General features: G+C 39.1%; 3 protein-coding genes across 4 annotated transcripts in view; 1 reads left to right on the forward strand and 2 right to left on the reverse strand.

Moving 5' to 3' along the window:
- The window catches only part of LOC131792380 (uncharacterized), a 273,486-nt gene that overhangs the window by 158,115 nt on the left and 91,634 nt on the right, over positions 1–23,737 (forward strand). The gene's annotated exons all lie outside the window — the stretch shown is intronic.
- Positions 2,883–6,645, reverse strand: LOC131776020 (microfibril-associated glycoprotein 4-like). Its single transcript, XM_066169714.1, has 4 exons — positions 6,312–6,645; positions 6,023–6,142; positions 3,641–4,021; positions 2,883–3,343 (listed from the first exon to the last, which is right to left on the reverse strand). The coding sequence occupies exons 1-4, from the start codon at positions 6,607–6,609 to the stop codon at positions 3,117–3,119; spliced, it is 1,026 nt and encodes a 341-aa protein (XP_066025811.1). The 5' UTR covers positions 6,610–6,645; the 3' UTR covers positions 2,883–3,116.
- LOC131776017 (techylectin-5B-like) lies at positions 14,522–22,338 on the reverse strand. Of its 2 annotated transcripts, none has more exons than XM_066169716.1 (3): positions 22,019–22,338; positions 15,150–15,494; positions 14,522–14,818 (listed from the first exon to the last, which is right to left on the reverse strand). In XM_066169716.1, exons 1-3 carry the CDS (start codon positions 22,122–22,124, stop codon positions 14,556–14,558), a joined length of 714 nt encoding a protein of 237 aa, XP_066025813.1. In that variant the 5' UTR covers positions 22,125–22,338; the 3' UTR covers positions 14,522–14,555. The 2 variants fall into 2 exon arrangements, with proteins under 2 accessions (XP_066025813.1, XP_066025812.1); XM_066169715.1 differs by having other exon boundaries at positions 15,114–15,494; positions 22,019–22,335.

Raw genomic sequence — 23,737 nt, forward strand, 5'->3', positions numbered from 1 at the left:
GATCGAACACAAACCTTCTGAAATCATTCTTCGATAACTGTTTCGTACCAAAATAACAAATTGAACTGTTGCGAGAGGAGGACTAATGCACGCATGAAGAAAAATGAAAATAGCTTCGTGCTCGTCGAGATCATTGTTTCAAAGTCAACTGTGACTTGGTAAAACTCGCATCGTTTGATCGATGGTCGTCACGTAACGTCTCCTTCAAACTACTGTCGATTTTTCTGTCGTGTGTTCCTTCTTTTTTTTTAGTTTTCTGTACGAGCCTGTTTTGAACATAGACACTCAGGAAGCAGTGGTGATAAGCCAGTGTACTGATGATCAGAGATTTGGAATACCTAAGAAATTACTTAACAACTGTATTCCGAATGCATGGTTTATTTTACTGTCCAGTACAGTAACCATTGCGATAGCGGTTGTTGTAGGTGCTGTGTATCATTCATGCACGACTTTTTCTACATTGCAAAATTCGTATCTATTGAAGCAAATGTGGATAAAAAGTTTGAAAAGAAAAAACGAGATACCAGAGTTCACATCATTGAGGCCATCAAATCCCTAAAAGCAGCTATTGAGGAGAGATTTGAGAAGAGCGAACACAATGCGAGAGGTCACATCAGCGAGGCTATCAAATCCTTAGAAGAAACTCTGGCTGAAAACTCAATTAAAAGCAAACAATATAAAATAAGCTCATCAGCGACGTCATTAAATCATTAGAGGCCCTCTTTGAAAAATTTGTGGGAAAAAAACTTGATCAGAAGGAACAAAGTTCCAGAACTGTCACCGAGGAGGCTACGAAAACCTTGAAGCACGCCTCAAGACTTTTATGGTTAGAAAGTTCAATATGCTTAAAGGACTGGCGGGTAGGTAATTTGAAGTTATAAATTTTAGCGTGTTCCATCAGCATAATAAATTTGAATTATCTTGTTGAAATTCGTGGTGAACGTACGTAGCTATGCGTTGCTATACATTTGATCGGATAGAATATATTTTTATGCGATAGAATAGAATTCCATTCGATTTGGAGCGAAAATCTGTTTTGATATGTTTTAGTGGACATTATCTGTTCAAAGAAGCGGACAGCTCTCCGAGAGCGAAGTTCGAGGATAATTCTGATGTGTTTCGCGTGACCCCAGTTGAAATCAGCGGATATCCAGTGTTATAACGCACCGATCGATTCGAAGCGTCAGGAACTGCTGGTGACTCATTTACTCAACATCATGGCTTTCCCCTTACAACTAAAGATCAGGACAATGACAGCTATGACGGTTACTGTGCTAAGGAACTTAAAGCAGCCTTGTGGTACTTGGTCTGTCATAGCTCAAACCTCGATGGTTACTATCATCATGGGAAGCACTCATCGTAAGTTGATGGAGTCAACTGGTATCACTGGAAAGGTTACCATTACTGTGCGAGGAAAGCTGAGATAAAAAGCAGACTGATAGAGTTTTAGAGCTAGGGTTAAATGCATTATGCCGACATAATTTTGGGCGTAATGTTATTGTCGGAGCATTGAGCATAATGCTGGTATCAGAATGGGCATTTTTTCAGCATAAAAGTAATAATAATAATAATAATAATAATATTGAATTGATATTGAAATTAATATTTTCATAACTGTAATGAGAAATTTTCACTTTCGAGTGCTATTAGTAAGAATGCAACAAATTCAAAGGCCTGGTTAATAATTTCAAGGCATGGTTGCACCATTGCATTATAGGGCTCTCGAGTTGTCTATCCAGTATCCGCCAAAGAGGAAAGGGGATAGAGGGGGACAACGGGATCACAGCCTCCCACATTATTTACTTTTGTCCCTCTCTGCCTCAGGACTCCCCCCCTTCATTGTATTACTCTTGCCTTCAGGTTAAATAAAAGGATAAAACATGGGTTTTTGGTGAGCTGTGCCAAAAGGTATCATTTTTTACCTTTCTCTGGCGTTTCATTTTTTGGGGAAAGGGGGGTAATTTTCCCTAGATGAACATTATTACAGGTCAAGTTTTTACTGACCGTGGTTATCACTGTTTGACCATCGATTCTAACATCTCACTATTTAGAAGCTAAAGAAAGTCTCAGTCCACTGTTCAATTTAATAGCTATTGCAGTTTCAAACATTTCTTGATTCAATTTAGGAATCCCTAATATACTAGAATCATGCCATTTAGAAATGAAACCTAATAGCCAAACTTGAAGTTAAAACATGAGTACTCCTTTCTAATCCCTGCTTCTGGTTTCACTAATTGCATATCCATAGCAAGAGTTATCATCTACACATTTATTATTGTTGGTAATAATACATCACATATGACAAACTTAGCATCTTTAACCGTTCAGTTTCACCCTTTACACCATAACATCAGTATGCATATTCTCCATACTATTCTCTTTACATTTCCTAAGGTGCTGACAGGCAGAATTTGTAGATACATTTCTATACCGGGAGGGGGGATCCAAAGCCCCCTTTCCGCCCCCTTCCCCCCCCCCCCAACCTCTGGTCAGAACCGTCTTTTTTACTTCTTGTCGGACACCAAACGTCCTACGACTGGATCGCGGTTCTTTACTGATGAGAAGTGTTGTATATTAACTTGTCTTACTATATTTTCTTTGATTCAAGGTTAATCTCATACCCAAATCTTGCCGTGTAATTGGAACTACAACCGCTTGGCCATGAAAGGTCACCGAACGAGACTGATCAAAGTTTAGGCACCTCTTCCCCCATTAAAGCTTCCTGGATTCGCCCCTATGAAAACGCTATGGTAATAGCTACTGCTAATGCCGATTGAATGCACGATGCAGTTTCGAAACGATGCAATCATCACCGCACCACCCTCGCCCCATAAAAAAAGATTGAATCACAAAGAAACTTTTAATCACGTTTAATTTCCCATTTAAATCGAAAGTTCAATGTTTATCATTTGAACTAAGCAAAGCTAAAACATATCTATTCCCTGACTTACTGCATAGGCACATAGCTTTAGATGTGAAATTAGATGCACTGACACTAAACAGTAAGGTTTTGTCTGCGTACATCGACTCACGCTTTTGATCAACTCCTACAAAAGGAAAACAACTGTAAGTAGATAGAGTTTGTTTTGCAACTCGTAGACTTTAGTTCCCTTGCTCTAAAAATCCAGCGGTCTGATTTTCATCTCAGCCCTCTTCACAGAACGGTGGTATCCTTTCCAGTGATACCAGAAAACGTCATCTTTCAGCGTTGCGAGAGAACAGTCATCAGCCCAATAGCCTTTTTTAACCAACTCAGCACAGGTAAATAAAAGGCTGTCATAGTCCCAATTCTTGGTTGAAAAGGGATAGCCATGATGTTGAGTAAGAGAGTCGCCAGCTGTTCCTAGAGTAAAGAAAAACTCGAAATTAGTTCTTGCGAGATATTCCCAGAGACGTCATGTAATCCATGCAACCTGACCTAAGAAGCAAAGACACAAATCACCGTTACCCTCGGTCGACAAAACTGAGTTACAGTTTTAAAAAGTAAATACTAACTCCGAGTCTTCATGGATAATGCCTACGAAGTTGGCCACACTGCACTTGATACAAATGAGCAAAAAACTTTTTGGCCGTTCTCGAAACCACTAAATGGTACTAGTTGAATTAAAGCAATTACTTTCATTTGCTTCAAACAATTTACCTGAATATTTCCCAAAGCTCAACTGATACTTCTTACTTTCAGTCGCTACTACAAATATGTCGTATTCGGCGTAAGTAGTGATGCCGTTAATATCTTCTAGATCGACTCGAAGCTTGCTCTGGGATTTTGTTAAGCGGTGTATCTCTTCCATTCCGATCCAAAACTCGCCATCAAGAGTACCAAAGCCATTCCTGTAGTCAGACCAGTTGCGGTTGAAATCCAAAGAGCCGTCTAGCCTCCTTTGGACCACTGTCCATCCCCCGCCGGCGTTTGTTTGGTCACAAAACACTTCAAAGTCAGGTACAGCACCATCCGGGTTGATATTATAAACACCGCTGGTTATTTCACCAGATTTATAAAGCTCGGCACAGTTCTTACGCGCTGATAAAAATGAATGAATAAAAAAATGACGATAATAATAATAATAATAATAATAATAACAATTATGATAACTTTCTCTTGTGGTAAACAATATCTGAATTGTGAGTTTTGTCTTTTTAATCTCGGGCCCAGGAAATTGAGCATTGTTTAATAAGTATTATATTGTTAATTTAACGTTAAGTGCTCCTGTGGAATTTTCGGGTATACATAGGAGATTGTATGGACTCGAGTAGATTTCCAGATTTATGGGCATGATTGATGTTTAGAAAGCTATCAAATTTGCATGAGCCGTGGGCGAGTGCAAATTTGAAAACTCTCGAAACATCACTCGTGCCCATAAATCACGAAAAACACAAGCAAGTTGACACGATGTTTTATCTATAATATACTCAACAGTTAATTCATCACACTAGTTTGCACTCCTTACGCCTTTGCTCACAAGTTTTATTTAAAGCGATCAAAAATATAATGTTACCTCATGTCAAATCAGGCGTGAAGTTTTTGAAAGTTTCTCAGAAAAATATATGCTTACATTCATGAGCTGAAAAGTGAAATTTCAGTGTTTGAAGCAGCAGGAACGATCTTCAGAAAATGTTTTGATCCCAATCGGTTGCAGTCAATAGCATTCTGATCTACCTACTTTGGTAAACCGTATATAGCCCTTGAATCACGTTAAATGTGACTTGACAGTTGTGAAATTATGGTCGTTTGTGTTCTCCTTTTCACATGTCGAAGACGTTGCAGGAAAAGACCAAATTTCTGGTACACCTGGGAAAATTGCTAGAAGCTGCTGGTTATGGAGGCATGCTAACAGCTGCTGTTCGCTATCGTTACCTTTATCGTAATCGTAAAGAGAGTTTTCGCTTGCGTGCCCAGTCACCTAGGTTATCGACTGCTTTTCGACGCTTGCTGCCCTGAGCTTCTTCGCAAAAATTTTCCTTGAGGTGTGTTTCATCAATTTCTTCTTGTTTTTTTAAAGAGGTGTGTTCTTTACAACACTCTTCATCATACAATCGATGGTGTTTTCGCTGAGCCGCTGCTTCTTGTACCTAACATTTTCTGGGGGGGGTTTCAATTATGGCGAGATGAAAAGGACCTTTGTCTCACAGCTCTTGAGGATGTCTACGAATTTTATTGCTCCAGTAACTCACGGGAAATTTTTTAGCAGAACACGACATTTTGTCCAAATGTTTGTGCTAGTATTCTTCAAATTTTGGTTTTTTTTCTCTCTCATTCGCTCATATTTCCCAGACATTCAACCAGTCTGTGCTGATTTCAAGGTATTTTTATTTTTGCATTTTCTTTAAGTTGCTCGACTATGTTTTGGTTTGGCGGCAAATCTGCAATTCAAATCTGATCAATGATTTACATAATAGTGCTTATTACATGTGAGGAAGGTCGATCCTAAAAATTTTCTAAGATTTTTGCTTCTTCCTTCTGCGGTTTCATATTTTCGGAGAGCTTTGCATGGGCTCCGACATGAATTTGATTGAAATGCGACCTAGACCATATCTACAACTTTCCGCCGGGGTCACGCAAAGCGCATCACAGTTTTACTACGGCTTCATTCTCGAGTAGCTACTCAGGATATTATTACCGAAGGTAATGTCTGCGAAAAAATACTCAAATATATTTTCGCTTCAAATCGAATGGAACTAGTCTCTATCAAATAAAAATACATTCTACAAGATTAAAATGCATAGCTACGCATTGCTACGTGTTACCACGAATTTGAACGTCTTCATTCAAATTGAACTTTTATGCGATGCTTGCTGTAGTGGAACACCTGACGCTATAATTTATAACTTTACATTACCTACCTAACAGTCTTTTTAGCAATGTAGTCTCGAACTCTTTGATAGCCTCCTTAATGAAAGTTTTGGAGCCCTGATCCCTTTTATCATTCTACATGATTAAAATGCATAGCTACGTTTACCACGAGTTTGGTGCTTATTGTAGAGAAACATCTGACGCTATAATTTTTAACTTTACATTACCTACCTAACAGTCTTCTAAGCACGTTAGTCTCAGACTCTTTGATAGCCTCCTTGATGAAAGTTTTGGAGCCTTGTTCCCTTTTATCAAGCATTTTTTCCATAGTTGTTTCTAGGGGTTGGATGTCTGCGAAAAAATACCCAAAGACATTTTGGCTTCAAATCGAATGGAATTACATTCTATTAAATAAAAATACATTCTACATGATTAAAATGCATAGCTACGTTTACCACGAGTTTGGTGCTTATTGTAGAGAAACATCTGACGCTATAATTTTTAACTTTACATTACCTACCTAAAAGTCTTCTAAGCACGTTAGTCTCGGACTCTTTGATAGCCTCCTTGATGAAAGTTTTGGAGCCTTGTTCCCTTTTATCAAGCATTTTCTCCACAGTTGTTTCAAAGCGGGCTTCTAGGGATTGGATGGCGTGATAATGGTACAGAGCCGCCCCAACAACAACAACCACAGCCGCGATGGTTTTGTTAAAAGACCATTCACTTGCAATACAGCTGTTCACTAATCTCCTTAAGAATCCAGATATCTGACCATTAGTATTTTGGTTTATCACGACACTTTCTTGAGTATCAGTCATTGTTCAAAGCTAAGGCATAAAGAAAACTATCGCAAATGTAACGCATAGCGGTAAAAAATTGAAGTCGTTGCGTGACAACATGTGTCGAAGCGAACCTGTTGAGGGCATGGACTTGAAAATAAGTAAGTTTGGAATAATACGTAATCAAAGGTGAACAAAAAAAGGAATGCCGGTGAGTGCGTTACGCTGTGGCAGTGTTGTTTTCAATATGGAGGTAAAAGCGACAGAAATCGGCCGCCTTTGACAAAACATTTGTTAACATTTAAACTTGTTTGTCTCTATTTGTGCCATTAAAAAAATGTAATTTAACTTACGCTGAGCCTGCAGTAAATGCATTTCCCGACTTCTGGAGGTAACGATAAGGTGCAGTGTTATGAGATTAAACCTCGGCAGCAGCGAAAAGTTGTAGATTCATTTCTATCCCGGGATTGATGGAAGGGGGATCCAAAACCCTCCTTTCCACCCCCTTCTTCTTCTGGTCAGAACCGTGGGATCGAAACTATATTGTCTCACTATATTTTCTTTCCAGTTGGTGCACAACAAAGTTATGTAATGTTATGTGGTGTTAGTATAAGTAATCACATGATTTCGAGTGCAATATGGAATATATAGGCACGCGTAAATTTTTTCAAAGGCTAACAAAATATCACGAGCTAGGAGGGTGAGTGCAATTTGTGGTCTTTGAAAAAATCTACTAGCTATAGTGCTTATTTATTCCAAATTGCACGAGAAAAATCATACGATTACGTATTAATAAAACACATGATAAAATACGAGATAGCTTATCATAAGCCTGCAAGTGACATCGTGTGTTCGGTCAAAACATCCACGTACGATCAAAACAATAATATAAAATGATATTCTCATATCTTTTAGGCGCAAAAAAGTTCAAAGTCCGGCTAAACAGTTTAAGGAATTGTTCAGTCTGGTTTGTTACTTCTTTGTACTGAATTAACCTTCTTCTGTATTAAATTAAGGAGGCGCGGTGGCCTCATGGTTAGTGCGCTCGACTCGAGTGGTCTGGATTCGAGCCCTGACCGTGGCAAGACACTTTATTCTCACAGTGCTTCTCTTCACCCAAGTGTACAAATGGGTACCAGCCAATATGCTGGGGGTAACCCTGCGATGGACTAGCATCCCATCCAGGGGGGAGTAGCCATACTCCGAGCCGCTTCGTACTTAGGAGTTAAGCGCCGACCCCATGGGCCTCCTGGGCTTCTATAAAGGCTTTACTTTTACTTCTTATTGTATTGAATTACCTTTTTTTTTTGTTTGGGGTACATGTTATAACCTAGCAAGTTTAGATCTCACTCTAAAATAATTTTTTTTTCACGGGACAAAAAACAGAACTGCTTGAGTTTGATTTTATGTGTCTCAATCAGAGGGCATTTTAATTCTATAAAATGCAATTGCTGCTAATCACTGCAAAATTATGCGTACCTATGATAGAAATATTTAACAAAGAGCTATCTACATGAGTGGACACTGTACACTAGAAAGTCACTCTTTGATTTTTAGTTCTTTTCCTCTAAGATCATTGATATTAACTGCTCTCTTTTTTAAAATATGGCTCATGAGGGTTTTCTGGGTACAAAATCAAAAGAAAAAAAAACCAAAAAAAATTAAATCCAGCTGATTTAAATTTTTTTAATTAACCCACTAACCCCAAAAATTCATTAAAAAAAAAAGGGGTGGAAATCTAGGAGTTATTATAAATTATTTATACCTTTGGTAAATGACAGGGTATCAAAACATCTAACAGATGTCCTAGAATGTCATCAAGTATAAACCCTACTTGTTCTGCCTTGATCCTAATCAAACAGAATTTTTGTCATTTTGGAAACCTACACTAGGTAAACTGAGGTTTACAACATAATAATGACAGCCAAATTATTGGGTGAAACTGCTGGAACCAATCAGTTCAAAACAAAATAATGTATTAAAAAATGTTACCGCAGAGAAGTGGCTTGAATATCGGGATGATCATTTTCCATACAAGCATCAGAACTGCTGTGACTTGTCTCACTCGAGGTAGCATTTGGCGATTCAGAGCTAACACCATTATTTTCTTCGTCTCGAATGTCGATGAGTTCTTGGTTTATGGGTGCGCGCTTCAAGTGTTTCGCATTTCGAATGAGAGTGGTGCTACATTAAGCAACGGTAAAGCGTCCCTTCCCTGGGTCCTAATGATCACATGCTTAGCTAAGTGAAATTGCGAGTCTAATAAATGAGTTGCCAGTAATCGGATCCTTGTGTTTGTGCACAGATCTCTGGGATCGCCACAGGGCAAACATTGCAACTCACTAGAAGAAAATGTATGGCGAAAGGTTGTTCCGACCTCCAAAAAACATTTTAGAGAGAGATATCATCGCTTTTTCGCCGCTCTTTTATTAGAAATGGATTTGGGTAATGCTGAAACAAGGAAAGCGTAAGTTTTTGTTTAGAAAACTATGAAATAGGCAGCAAAATCTACCGATTAACTTATCTCCATGCGCAAGGTTTATTATGAATCATTCATTTGTTTGGCTTCGTACTTGCGCAAAATACAACATCGCCAATATTGAAATTGTGCAAAGCCCTGTGATATTTTGCATCGTGATAATTCTTAATGCGCAATAGATACCGTTGACTCTTACAACGAATCTCTCGGTCAAATTTGTGGTTCAGACACGACGCGACGTGCGGTACCTTCATACGTACTTCGCGATTGAACAAAAACATGTTTGGAGACTGGATGGGGCGTTGGTCGGTAAGACATCAGAGTCTTAGGTTATTCTCCTTCCCATGATCGAACTTCTAAAATGGTGGGTCGAAATTTTTTTCGTAAGGTACCTGTGAAAACGTTCTAGTCTGCAATTGCTTCCTGTATGATAGGGCGAGACGCCAGCGTGTTTAACTCCGCAAGATCTGAAAAAAATTTCCAACTCTGTGCTTACGAATTGTTTACCATTGTCAGAAATGAATTCTTCGGGAAAACCAAACCTGGCAAATATCTCTGTCAATACCCGAATGACATTGCGTGAGGTGATTTTTCGCAACACATGCGCTTCCAGGTATGAAAAGTAGTGCTCGATGAAGGTCAGATTAAATTTCCCGCCAATTGGACCAACTATGTCTCCTGCGCCTTTAATCCAAGGACCACGGGGTAACGCTGAAGGTTGAAGCGCGGCGTGTACTTGTTCAGTGGTTTATTAACAATATACGCGCGACAATTTTTTGATCATAACCTCGGTTGCTTCGTCCATACCAGGCCAAAAGAATCGCGAGGTAAGGAATTGTTTAGTTTTCACAATACCCTGATACATTTCGTGCGATAATTTGAGAAGTTTCGTTCGCAACAAAAATGGAAATAAAATTCGGTTCCCTCTCAAAATCACTCCTTCACAGACACATAATTCGTCTTTCATTATCTTTAATGGCTTCAATTAATCATCGCGCGACCATTTACCGCTTTGAATTTGTGCAATTAACTTTGAAAACGTGCTATCTTTGATGCGATGGGGATCAATATCAGTATCTGGGCAACTACCCACCTACCCCTCCCCTAGCTCAACAACAGACAATTGACAACAAGTGACAACAAGTTAAGGTTTGTTGTCATCAATATCAGTATCCCATCTTTTGCTGTTTCGCACCTCATGTCTGATAGAGTGATGGCTTGCAGACTTACCATCATCTTCAAGCATTCTGTCAAGCTCGTTGCTAACAGCTTCAACTGTTGGCTAAAGGGTATACGTCTTAGATGCTGACTAACTGGTGTAACGCAGGAATCAATGTAAATTTTATGTTCGAAGATAGTTACTCTCCGTATCCCATGAAAAATTTCGTCAAATTCGCGAAGTAAAGAATCTAATTCACTATTTCCGGTGGTTTTAGGGGGGGTTTGGTATGTCTCCAATAACATTCAAGTGACTCTGAATGACCTTCTGTAATATATACTTTGGCTGTTATCTTGTTCTTGCCTACCTTAAGCGTAGCAATAAAATAACCCTTAAAATTTAAAGTACCTTTTTGTCCATAAGCGCGCGACAAATCAGTTTTAGTTCTTTTAGTTCGTAACGCTTGAATTGGGATTTTTACAATTGAGAGGAAATGATTTTGTACTTACACCCGGTATCCATAATCATTTTTGTCGTCTGTCCATTTAAATTCGCTTGAGCTGAGCCATCTTGATTTTTCACTGAGTGCACAGGTTCACTCTTATCGTTAGAGCTCGTTTCTTCGTTTATCCATCCTGCCATCAAGTTGCGCATTTTCTTGCCGCTTTTCTTTGGATTCTTGCGTGACCTCTGGTTGCTGTTCCAGTTTGAACGGCGCTAGGGTTTATTAGCCGGTTTACAGGCTCTGATACAATGATCCATTCTTCCGTAGGCGTTGCATCTCGAGTTAATCGCACCACATTCGTCAGGACTGTGTTCATCCAGTCCGCCGCATCGGTATAGGTAAAGTTCTTGCCGTCTCTAGCTCCAACTAATTTTGTAGTATGCTCTGATTCAGTGAACAACAGTGCAAACAGGGAAAACCTCGTAGGTTCCAGTCCCTTATGATTCACTGCAATTCACACTCCACGGGGTAACCCACGCAATTGACACTTAGATTCAAGCAGTTACCACGCAAAAGACAACTGTCAAGCGTGAAGGGGAAATTGGGTAAACTTTAGCAACCAGGCCGTGCTGGAGTTAGCAGGACATAGAAATTGTTTCAAGAAGATTGCCAAAACGGACTCATCGAAATAAATGGCGGGACGTGCCATATCGCCGATAAACATGACTGGATCCTGCCGGTGAAAATGGTTGATTTGTCCTCAGGTCTCTTTCTAGTATCACTGGAACAAAGAGGGCTGGCCTTGGTTTTCACTCTAGAACAGGAATCGGCCTTACTAGCCACAATGAAAGTGACGGTTATCAAGAAATCATAGGGGAGTAGAGGGGGAAAATCAGGCCGGAATTTGTCGATTTCAGTTCAGTTATTTTTAGCTTGTAACCAAAGTAATTTCCTAGCGTGATCTCTTATTTCCGAAATAATCTGATCAGCAACATAATAAATCTCATCGAAAATGAGACATACAAAACACATGAAAATGGCTTAGGTGCTCAGCTTTGTTAAAAAAACACAAATTAATCGATTCAAAAAGTAAGTCGGAATTTGACTTGCATGTAGCTGAAATACACACTACATACATTTATAGGCTGTCTGATAGCTGCTTTCGTAACAAATCAACATTTTACTTGAAAATTTGTGAAACTGACTATACTTATCATAGAAAGCCACGATATAAACACACATACCTATATATATATGTGTGTGCGTGTGTGTGCGTGTGTGTGCGTGTGTGTGTGTGTATATGTATATATATAACTGCAGACAGTACTGTTTCGGCCTTCTGGGCCTCATCAGTGCAGTGCTGATGCTAGGATGGAGGTAAGGCTATATAGCTACCCCAAGTGATCTCACACATGTGGGATCATCTAAGCCATGCCAGAGTGCTCAAACTAGAAAAACTAGTGAGCATGCATAATATATATATATATATATATATACACAGATAAGTTAAAGAAGAGGACGCATCGATTCTCTGTAACTCTGAGTTTCGCGCCTAAGCGCTCGTCAGACAGAACTTTTCAGAAAAGTCACAACAGGATCCCAGGAAAGAGCCATCAACCGCAGCAATAACCTCCCCTCCAATGCCCCCTGGAGACGTGGAAATAAAGAGATATTTAAGGACGAAGTTAAAGACAGCTCCCCCCCGCCTTACTCAGGCCCTATTGTTAGCCTCCTTCCATTTTGAGAAGAGATCAGTCAGTGAGGAGATACCCGTCGTTATAACATGCAACTGAGAAGTTATTTTTCCCCTGTTTACAGGCGAGCTGAGGGAGTGCCAGGCGAGTGCAAGGAAAGCACTTGGAAGCGAAAATTTCTCATTACAGTCATGAAAATACTAATTTCAATATCATAATTTTTATTATTATTATTATTATTATCATTATTATTATTATCATCAATATGCTGAAAAAATTCCTTCTACACCGGCATCATGCTCAGTGCTCCGACAACAGCATTATGCCAAAATTATGTCGGCATAATGCATCTAACCCTATCTTTAAAACTCCAGTGGTCTGATTTTGATCTCAGCTTTTCTCGCAGAGTAGTGATAACCTTTCCAGTGATACCAGTTGACTCCATCAGCATACAATAAGTGCTTCCCATGATGATAGTAGCCATTAAGGTTTGAGCTATGACAGGACCAGTACCACCAGGCTCCTTTAAATTCCTTAGCACAGTTGCCTTCATAGCTGTCATTGTCCTGATCCTTGGTTGTAAAGAGATAACCATGATGTTTAGTAAATGAGTCACCAGCAGTTCCTGTAAAGTAAACATCCGAAATTAGCCTTTGCCTAAAAGGTAAAGACAAACATTCCCGTCACCCTCAGTCGAAAAAGTTACAGCTTTGGAAGGTCATTAGACACTTATTCCGAGTCGTCTCAGAAAATGCCGAAGAAGTTCGCCACAGTGCATTTACTTTGGTATTACAGACATGCGAATGATCAACAAACTTCTGGGTCTTTCTTAAAAAAGCTCTTCCATCAGCTAAATAGACCTGATCTAGATAATTACTTTTATTTGCTTCAAACAATTTACCGGAATATGTCTCAACGCTCAACTGGTACTTCTTGCTTTCGTTTGCCACTAAAAACATTTTGTAATCGGCGTAAGCAGTGTTGCCGTCAAAATCTTCCAAATCGACCCGAAGTTTGCTCTGGGATTTCGTGAGGCGGTTTACGTAAGGACCTATTTCACATTCATATTTGGCTGGCTTAGGTTGTCCCCCTGTCTAGCTCTTTGAAAGATGGTACTGCACCCTAATACGCGAGCGTCGTGCATGCTTCGAGGAATTCCACATGTGAAGTCCACATAATTATTCTTGTCATCAACTTTAGCCTGGGTTATGTAGTCGTGTTGTTGATACGGACCGAAATAATCCGGTGCACTGTCGCTAGCTGTAGGTGCTCTTATTTTGACGTGTGAGCCGTCGATGGCACCCACAAAGTTCGGTAGATTGGTAAGGTCAGCAAACGATGCAATCGGCCATTAATGGTCTGGTCTGGACTTGAGCAATATCAACCGAGAAAGAAAGAGTACTTTTAACCAATTTCAGAAAGCTGTCCAACGAGTGTTTTTAAATAAATTACGACGAGCCTCTGGATAAACGAATATCAAAATTGAAATGCATTTTATACACCTTATATATCACACACTTTAAGAATACAAAATATTTTTTGTTGCATGCGGTATGATACAAGGACCGGGCTATTCAACTTTTGAAATTTTCGATGTCGCAAGAAATCAAAAAAGGGCCTTTTGCAGCTTTGACTTTTGAGAGCTCTAAAAATTTTATTTTGAGGTATTTCCAGAAACTAATGTGATTTATTTGTTACCAAAGATAGTTTATTGGGCAAAGTTTGAGGGAAAACTTTTTTCCGATGCGAAATGCCCTGGACCGCTCTTACAGAGATCGCCTCTTAATCGTTGGCTTTTTCTCGAGACGTGAGCTTGGGCCGACCATGTTTATGACAAATGACCGATGTGAGGATACTTTCGTGTGGATCAGCCGACTTCTACATGTTTTAAATGACATACAAGTATAACATTGTATCTTCACATTGGATCGCTCAAATTCCCATAAAAGAAGGTGCAAACCAAAAATTAAGGAAAATTCATAAAATAAGAATTCTTAAGGAAAAATTCAAACTAAACTGTTTTCCCAGCCGAAAGTCGCGAGAGGCCTTTCAGTTGTCATTGTTCATTGGAATTTGAAAATTATTTCAGTTGTATTCTAGAGGGGGGGGGGGAGAGACTTCAGATCTTTGTTAGGACTAATTAATCAGGCCAAGTCGTGTCGAAATTCCTTTTCAATTTTATTTCTTTTAGTAAGCTAGCATAATGCGCTAAAAATCCACTGGTCTGATTTTCATCTCAGCCCTCTTCAGAGAGGTGTCGACTCCTTTGAAGCAATTCCAGCTGACTCCACGATTAGTAGCTGAGTCCTTTTCATTTCGATAGACACCGTTCAGGTTTGAGTGATAACAGTTACGATACCACCAGCCTCCTTTATACACCTCAGCACAGTTATTGCTAGCGCTATCATGGTCCCGATTCTTGGTTGTAAAGGAATGGTCATGATGTTGAGTAAGGCAGTCGCCAGCTGTTCCTAGAGTAAAGTAAAACTCGAAATTAGCTCTTGCAAAATATTCATTAAGACCTCATGCAATCCAACCTTACCTAAGAAGCAAGGACACAAATTACTGTTACTCTCGGTCGAGAGAACTGAGTTACAGTTTGGAAAAGTGAAAATACTAATTCCGAGTCTTCATAGATAATGCCTATGAAGTTCGCCAAACTGCACTTGATACAAGTGACCAAAAAGCATCTAAGCCGTTCTTAAAACAACTAAATAGAACTGGTTAAATTAGAACAATTAATTTTATTTGCTTAAAACAATTTACCCGAATATTTCTCAACGCTCAACTGGTACTTCTTACTTTCAGTCGCTATTACAAACATGTTGTACTCGGCGTAAGCAGTGTTGCCGTCAAAATCTTCCAGATCGACTCGAAGCTTGCTCGGGAATTTTGTCAAGCGGTGTATTTTTTCCAGTCCGAGCCAAAACTCGCCATCAATGTTACCAAAGCCATTCTTGTAGTCAGACCAGCTGCGGTGGAAATCAATCGTGCCATCGAACCTCTTTTGGATCACTATCCATCCCCCTCCGGCAGTTTCTTGGTCACAAAACACTTCAAAGTCACGTCCAGCACCATCCAGTTTGATTGTATAAACACCGCTGGTTATTCTACCAGATTTGTACACCTCGGCACAGTTCTTACTCACTAATAAAATTGAATTAACATAATAATTATAATGATGATAATAATAATGATGACAATAATAATAATAATGATAATAATAATAATAATAATAATAATAATAATAATTATAATAAACAGTGGTAAGGTACTATCACCTAAAACGTATGGACCTATTTCACATTTACAGCTGGCTGGCTGGGTCACGAGATACACGAGCAATTTCGAGATTCACACGATGTCTTATCTTGCATATACTTAACGAAGTTATTCCATCGCGCTACTTTGCACGCCTTACGCCTTTGCTAGCATGTTTTATTTAAACTGAACAAAAATATAGCGTTACCACATGCTAAATCAGTTCTCCAAAAAATATAACCTTCCACTCATGAACTGAAAAGAAAACTTTCAGTGTTTGAAGCAGCAAGAACGATCGTCAAAAAAATTTTGATCTCAATCGGCCGCAGTGGATAGAATGCGTTCACCTGTTCACATGTCGAAGAAATGTCGAGGAAAAGACCACATTTCTGGTACACCTGGGAAACTGCTAGAAGCGGCTGGCTATGGAGGCATGCTAATAGTTGCTGTTCGCTGTTGTTACCTTCGTTGAAATCGTAGAGAGATTTTTCGCCTGCATGCCAGTCACATAGATTATCGACTGCCTTTTGCCGTTCGCTGCCCTGAGCTTCTTCGCAATAATCTTCCTTGCGGTGCAGTTCATCCATTTCTTCTTGCTTTTCTAAAGAGGCGTGTTCAGTACAACACTCTTCATCATATTATCTATGCTGTTTACGCCGTCATGTACCTAACTTTTGTTTTGAGGTTGGGCTAGGTAAAAAGGACCTTTGTCTCGCAGCTCTCGAGGATGTCTACAGAGATATCGCTTCAATAACTCATTGGAACATTTTCGGCAGTACACTACATTTTGTCGAGTTGTTTTCGCTCGTGTTCTTCAAATTTTGGGTTCATTTTTCTCTCATTCACCCATGTTTGCCAGACATTCAACCAGTCTGTGTTACTTTCAAGGTATTTTTTTAATCAAAGTTTAATCTCGTACCCAGATCCTACCGCGTAACTGGAACAACAACCGCTTGGCCGTGAAAGGTCTGGGAACGAGACTAATCAAAGTAAGGGCACCCCTCCCCCCCATCAAAGCTTCCTGGATTTGTCCCTATGAAAATGCTCTAGTAATAGTTAATAATAGTTGCTAATGCTGATTGAATGCACGATGCAGTTTCGAAACAATGTAGTAAGGTAGGAGCCCATGAGCGCACACATCATGTAACTGACTCCAGTGAAAGATAATTTACATGCTGCCAACATAAAAAAGTGAAAAATACTGAGTTTGCCAGAGCTTTCTCAATGGCGAAAAGTTCTGTGGTAATAGATCTAGAAGGAGCCAGTTGGTGCATAAAAAAGTTGTGTAATGTTATGTGATGTTAGTCCATTAACAGCATACATGAAAAAAAATTATGCGCATCTGATTGGCTGAAAACGAGTGCATTTTCAAGTAACGCGAGTGCAAAGTTGTACAACAAGTGCATGAGAGAAAAATTTAATTACCAATAGAGCCCACTGCTATAATTTTATCCTTCTAAACTTTCTGTGATTTGTTTTTCATGCAAATTATTAACCAGGAACAACAAAGAGTTCTTGTGCAATTTGGTGTAATTAAGCGCTTGTTCTTATTAACACCAAATTGCACTTGAAGTCATGTTGTTACCTGTACGAGCTCCCATAAGTGGCCAAGACAGCATTTCAATACAATATCAAGCAGACATTTAGTGATGAGAATAAACAAAAATATCAAAGAGGAGATTATTAGTTGATCCACTACCAAATTCTCCAAAAAAATATCGTGAGAATTGTATGACGGACAAAAAAAAAAAGGGGCGAAAATATAGGAGTTATTATGAATTATTTAAACCTTTGGTAACTGACTAGATATTAAATATTTGATAGATGTCCTGGAATGTCGTCAAGTATAAACACTATTTGCTCTGCCTTAACCCCTATCAAACAGAATTTCTATTATTTTGGAAACCTGCACTCGGTAAACTGAGGTTTCCTACGTAATATTGACAGCCAAATTATTGAGTGAAACTGTCGGTATCGATAAAACAAATTATAACATAGTGGGCGTGCTTGCACTTTGTAAGTCCTATTGAGCCGCTATGAACAAAATCTTTATTTAGGCACGCCCGCACGCATTTTTTTTAACGGGCTTCAGAGTTTTCGTACTGTTAAGCTGCAGTGCAATTTCCCTTCTCTTTGAAATATGGAAGAAACCAGCGAAGAACTGCCCAATTTTTCTATCGGCATTGATCTTTTAGGTCCTGATCCAACAAGCAACAAAAATGAAGCCGAAAAAAACTCGCAAGTTGAACGTTTCGCAAAATTGTCGGAAGCGTAAACATTATTTTGAACAATCAAAACCCTTGATAACTTAGGGTCTTTGACTTTTGAAACATTTTTTAGTGACACTTGAATTCATCTGGCTTTGACTTTCTCCATTTTCCCCGTAAATTTTGAGCTTTTCATTCACAATTGTAGGTAAAACCAAAGTATAAAACGTGGCATGTTTTTGACCAGCCAATAGGGACGTTTGTTTACTTTTTTTGGTGCGTAGTGAGAATTTTCAATAAAAGGCTTCTTTGCGCAGATCCTTGTTGCCACTCTGTTATAAAAGAATTTACTCATGCTTTTAGCTGTGCGTATATCGAGTTATGGATGCACTTGGGAAGTTTGGAGAGCACTCAAAAAGCTGGAGTTGCTCTCGGCTGCGCCTCGAGCTACTCTTACGCATTTTTCATGCTCTCCAAACTTTCCGCGTGCATCCATAACTCGACGTACGCACGCTAAGCATGAACAAATTCTTAAATAATGTATAAAAAAATGTTTAATTACCCCAAATAAGTGGCTTGAACATCGGGATGATCAATATCCATACAAGCATCAGAACTGCTGTGACTTGACTTGTCTCACTAGAAATAGAATTTAGCGACTCAGAGCTAACACTTCCATTATTTTTTTCGTCTCTAATGCATCGCGCAGAATCGTGTGACACATCCGGGATATTTACGGGTGCAAGGGCGCTAAATTTAAAGACCGAGACGACAAATGGCATGACACAACAAAGAAAAATGGCCGCAATAGGCAAAGGTCCCTCTGCGTTTACTTTTTTCACAGCTTAAATATATAAATTTATCGAAAGGGTTGCATATGGTTTTCAAAGAAAAGATTTTCATGATAAATTAACAACCATTTTTGACTCGGTACCATCTCTTTAACCTTTATCAATTTTGTGCTCAACTTGACCTACTTTGGGTAAATTTCAGTATGAGAAATAGCTGTAGGATAACTTTGAGGCCGAATTTCTCCTAAATGAAGATATCAGCACGTTGGGTTGCATATGGATATGTTTTCTTAAAAAGTATAAAGGGCTCATGCAACGTATGAAGGGAATCTGATGTCTGGAAATAGCATCAAATCCAGCATTTCTGGAACATACATTTTCTCTCTTTGATTCCTCGCCGTCCCAAGGGTCTTTGGGAGTTGAACTGATTCATTTTGAACCTTTCGCGTGCATATTAATGACTCTAAGCTCCGCCTTCATGAACAATGGCCATGTTTTGCCTCATTTACTTACTTATTTTTAAAGCACGAAATCAGTGATGGATGTGTAAAGGCGGTAAATGTTTGAAATTTAAAACATGATAAGAACTTTTACATCAAGTTAAGAGCAAAAGGATAACGTAAAAAATACCTACGCACGCACGCAAAAAGCACGGGCTAAACGACTAAAGAAAGTTAACGGACAATGAAATTTATCACCCGTTCACTTAGCGTATTAGAGACTGCAATAAACGAAGGCCCACATTTTATGGTCCAGCGACTTTTGTTTTAAAAGTATTCAATTGAAAGTAATAAGCGATGTCATTGCTTGCATAAATTTCGCAACTGTATCTAGTCCGTTGAGACCAGTTAACTTAACCATCTTCATTTACAAACTGTAAGTCAAAAGATTCCAATGCTGCTTTTTATACTGGCTTTCAAAGCTGGGACACTTTAATGGCTGTTTTTGAGTATCTTGATCATTTCCTACTGGCGGTCAAAAACTGACAACAATACTGAGTCTGATCACAGAGTGGGCAGACTACTAACAAAAAAGGGGAGAGCTAGATCTTGAGAGCCCCTTGATGAATTTTTTATAGTCATGTGTAGACTAAGGCAAGGGTTCCCAGAGGACCACCTAGCTCAATTATCTCATGTATGAGTATCCACAGTAAGTAGAATATTTATCACATGGGTCAATGTTATGTTCTTTAAGTTTGGACAAATAAACATTTGGCCCAGCAGAAAAGTAATCAATGCAATGCCCGAACCTTTTAAGGGAAGGTACAAATCTATTAGAGTCATAGTTGACTGTACTGAGGTTAGATTTCAAATGCCAAGCAGCTTGCAGTTGAATTGAGAACTTTTCAGTGCTTACAAAAGTCACACAACTTTGAAAGTTTTGGTTGGTATTTCTCCCGGTGGAGCAGTGACATTCAGAAGTCGACTGTATACGAGATGTAGCTGTTCACAAGACTGACTTCACAGTCACTGTTGTTATTTGCCAGACAATTTCAATTGAAAAGCTTTGAATAAGCAAACTTAAAATGTTAAAGTAATAAGAAAGCAGTTTCTGTCCTAGTTCAGCCCAGAAATCAGGGTCGTATGTAGTCATGCACTCGCTTCACCAGCTCTGCTTTTGTCTTCAACCTTATCCCCACTTCTCCACGACATTTAAGACAAAATTTAAGCTCTGAGATTTTTAACTCCTCTGGTTTTCTTCCAAGAAGAGAAACGCCAGGTATATCGTTTTCTGTAAGAAATGTCGGATTTGAAACATTCGAAGTACTCGCCACTGCAAACGAAGAGGATGGCGACGCGATAGAGTGGCCTTTCTGACCTCGTTTTCATGCGACTCGATCCAGGACTCTCGCGCTGTCCGCCATTATGAAAGTCGTGTATTCTTGTTAACCCTTAAGTACTCCTGTGGAATTGTCGGGTATGCATAGGAAATCGTATGGACTCGAGTGCATTTCCTGATTTATGAGCACGAGTGATGTTCAGAAAAGTATTCAAATGTGCACGAGCCGTGGGCGAGTGCAAATTTCAAAACTTTCCAAACATCACAAATGACCATAAGTCACGAACTACACGAACAAGTTCACACGATGTTTTATCTATCATATACTCAACAAACTTATTCCATCGCGCTAGTTTGCATGCCTTACGTCTTTGCTCGCATATTTTTTTTAAATCGGTCAAAAATATAATGTTACTATGTGTCAAATAAAGCGTGGAGTTTTTGAAAGTTTCTTAGTTCTCAGAAAAAATATAAGCTTACACTCATGAACTGAAAAGTGAAATTTAAGTGTTTGAAGCAGCAGGAACGATCGTCAGCAAATGGTTTGATCCCAATCGGCCGCAGTGGATAGCATTCTGATCTACCGACTTTGGTGAACTGTATCTTGCCCCTAAATCACGTTAAATGTGGCTTGACAGTTGTAAAATTATGGTCTCTTAATTGTGTTCGCCTGTTCACATGTCGAAGACATTGCAGGAAAAGACCACATTTCTGTGTAGTACACCTGGGAAACTGCTGGAAGCGGCTGGCTATGGAGGCATGCTAATAGTTGCTGTTTGCTAGCGTTATCTTCGTCGAAATCGTAAACAAATATTTCGCTTGCATGCTAAGTCATCTAGACTTTCGATGCTTGCTGCCCCAAGCTTCTTCGCAACAGTCCCACATTTATTTTTTGGTTTTCGATTATGGTGCGGTAAATACCTTTGTCTCGCAGCTCTTAAGGACGTCTACGAAGATAATGCTTCAGTAACCGAACGGGGCATCTCTGACCGCCAGTAGCGAGCATTTTGGGCAGAACACTACATTTTGTCGAGTTTTTTGCGCCGGTATTATTCAAATTTTGCCCGACACTCAACCAGTCTGAGTTGCTTTCAAGGTATTTTTTTTCGCATATTCTTTCAATTACTCGACTATGTTTTTTTTTCGGCGGAAGATCTGCAATTCAAAGCAGATCAATGATTTAAATGATGGTGCTTATTTGTATTTGTGGAAGTACGACCCTAGAAATGTACTCAGAATTTTGGTTCTCCCCTTTTTGGTATCAAATTTTCGGAGAGTTTTGCATGGGTTCCGGCATAGATTTGACTCAAATGCGACCCAGACCATTTCTACAAGTTTCAGCCGGGCCGGGTTACAAAAAGCGCATCACAGTTTTCCTCCGTCTTCGCTTTCGGAAGACTGTTCGCTACTCGGAATAGGTAATCGAAGAACAAGTACCCAAAAATATTTTCGCCTCAAATCGAATGGAATTAGGTTCTATCAAATAAAAATAAATTCTACATGATTAAAATGTATAGCTACCCATTACTATGTTTACTACGAATGAATGTCTTCGTTCAAATTGAACTTCCACTAGTGATGCTTAATATAGAGGAACACCGGACGCTTTAATTTTGAACTTCACATTACCTACCTAACAGTCTTCTAAGCACATCGAACTTTCCAATCATATTAGTCTCAAACTTTTGGATAACCTCCTTCATGAAAGCTTTGGAACCTTGTTCCCTTTTATCAAGCATTTTCTCCACAGCTGTTTCGAAGCGGGCTTCTAGTGAATTGATAGCTTGATAATGGTACAGAGCCGCTACTACAACAACCACTGCCGCGATGGTTCTGTATAAAGACCATTCAGGTGCAATATAGCTGTTCACTAATCTCCTTATGAATCCAAATCTCTGACCATTAGTAGTTTGGTTTACCACGACAGTGGTATCAGTATTGAGTATCGGTCATTGTTCAAAGCGAAAGCATAAAGAAAAATATCGCAAATGTAACGCACAACGGTAAAAGAAAGAAGTTGTTGCGTGACGAAAATGTTGAGGCGTGCTTCAAAATAAGTAAGTTCGGATAATACGTCACTGAAGGTAAACAAAACATAGAAAGCAGGTGGAACCTATTGAGCTGTGCTTCAACAAAGGAAATTTGGAATAATAGGTATTACATTGTGGCAGTGTTATTTTCAATATGGTGGTAAAGGCGAAAGAAATCAGCCGCTTTTGACCCAACATTTGCTAACAGCTAGACTTGATTTTTTCTACTTGTACCATCAATAAATGTAATTTAACTAACACTGAATCTGCAGAGGTATTTTAAAGGAAAATGCATCAGTAAGTGGGTGGTGTTTATTTCCCCACCTCTAGAGTAAGGTACAGTGTTATTAAATGAAACCTCGGCAGCAGCGAAAAGTTGTAGATTCATTTCTATTCTTGGAGGGGGGATCCAAAACAATGCTAGTGCAATTGCACTCGAAATCATGTGATTACCTATACAAACAACCGTATACGATCAAAACAATAATATAAAATGATATAGTTCAAAGTCCAGCTAAACAAGTTCAAGGAATTGTTCAGTCTGGTTTGTACTGAATTAACCCTTTTCTGCATTGAATTACCTGAAAACTGCATTTATCTTAACCAATCAGGACTGAGTAATTTTTTCCTGTATCTTATTAACCATTAACAATATACATGAAAAAAGTTATGTGCATCTCATTTGCTGAAAACAAGTGCATTTTCGATGTAACACAAGTGCAAAGTTGTAGCACAATTGCAAAGTTGTTTCATGAGTGCTAACGACAAATAGCGTATGCTACTATAATTTCATCTGTATTGACTTTCTGATATGTGTTTTCATGCAAATTATTAACAAGTACCGTAATTTCCGGTCGTTTACCCGCACGGCCGATTACCCGCACTGGCCGATTATTGCATACGGCGAAAAAAAAAGTCAACAGATTACCCGCACTGGTGGATAACCCGCACGTTAAGTTATTCAACTTTTTGGTGGCGAAAACGTGACATTAAGGTGATACATTTCAGTCTTTTAAAAGTTGTCTGATCCAACTTTCGAAAACTTGGAAGCGTCTTTGTCGAGTTTAAAGGTCAAAGAAATTCAGACGCGTGCACAATTCTGTGTCAATATTAGCATGTACGTTATTGATAAGATTATACAGTAAAAACACTAGCGGCCCATGCCCAAATCTCAACGTTTCATACTTGACAGAATGCAAATTTGTGGCCACATTTTGTGCGAGTGATCGTTCAGCGCCATGTTGATTTGTTGAAAAAAAGCTGGGCGAGTATTAAAACTTGAATTATAAAGTACTGTCGGCGATATCTGAAAAAATCGATAT

This window comes from Pocillopora verrucosa, chromosome 7 (assembly GCF_036669915.1).
Source record: "Pocillopora verrucosa isolate sample1 chromosome 7, ASM3666991v2, whole genome shotgun sequence".
In the NCBI taxonomy this organism is placed as follows: Eukaryota; Metazoa; Cnidaria; class Anthozoa; order Scleractinia; family Pocilloporidae; genus Pocillopora; species Pocillopora verrucosa.

What these genes read in the sequence shown, in the direction of transcription:
- LOC131776020 (XM_066169714.1), bottom strand. Translation starts at nt 6,609, where the DNA reads ATGACTGATACTCAAGAAAGTGTCGTGATAAACCAAAATACTAATGGT. An exon ending in CGTGCTTAGAAGACTTTTAG is followed by an intron (nt 6,143 to 6,311) that starts GTAGGTAATGTA and finishes ATTTTTTCGCAG; the next exon opens with ACATCCAACCCCTAGAAACA. An exon ending in GAGCTTTGGGAAATATTCAG is followed by an intron (nt 3,344 to 3,640) that starts GTAAATTGTTTG and finishes TCTTTACTCTAG; the next exon opens with GAACAGCTGGCGACTCTCTT.
- LOC131776017 (XM_066169715.1), bottom strand. Translation starts at nt 22,124, where the DNA reads ATGCTTGATAAAAGGGAACAAGGTTCCAAAGCTTTCATGAAGGAGGTT. An exon ending in TGTGCTTAGAAGACTGTTAG is followed by an intron (nt 15,495 to 22,018) that starts GTAGGTAATGTG and finishes CAATTTTATTAG; the next exon opens with TGAGTAAGAACTGTGCCGAG. An exon ending in GAGCGTTGAGAAATATTCGG is followed by an intron (nt 14,819 to 15,113) that starts GTAAATTGTTTT and finishes ACTTTACTCTAG; the next exon opens with GAACAGCTGGCGACTGCCTT.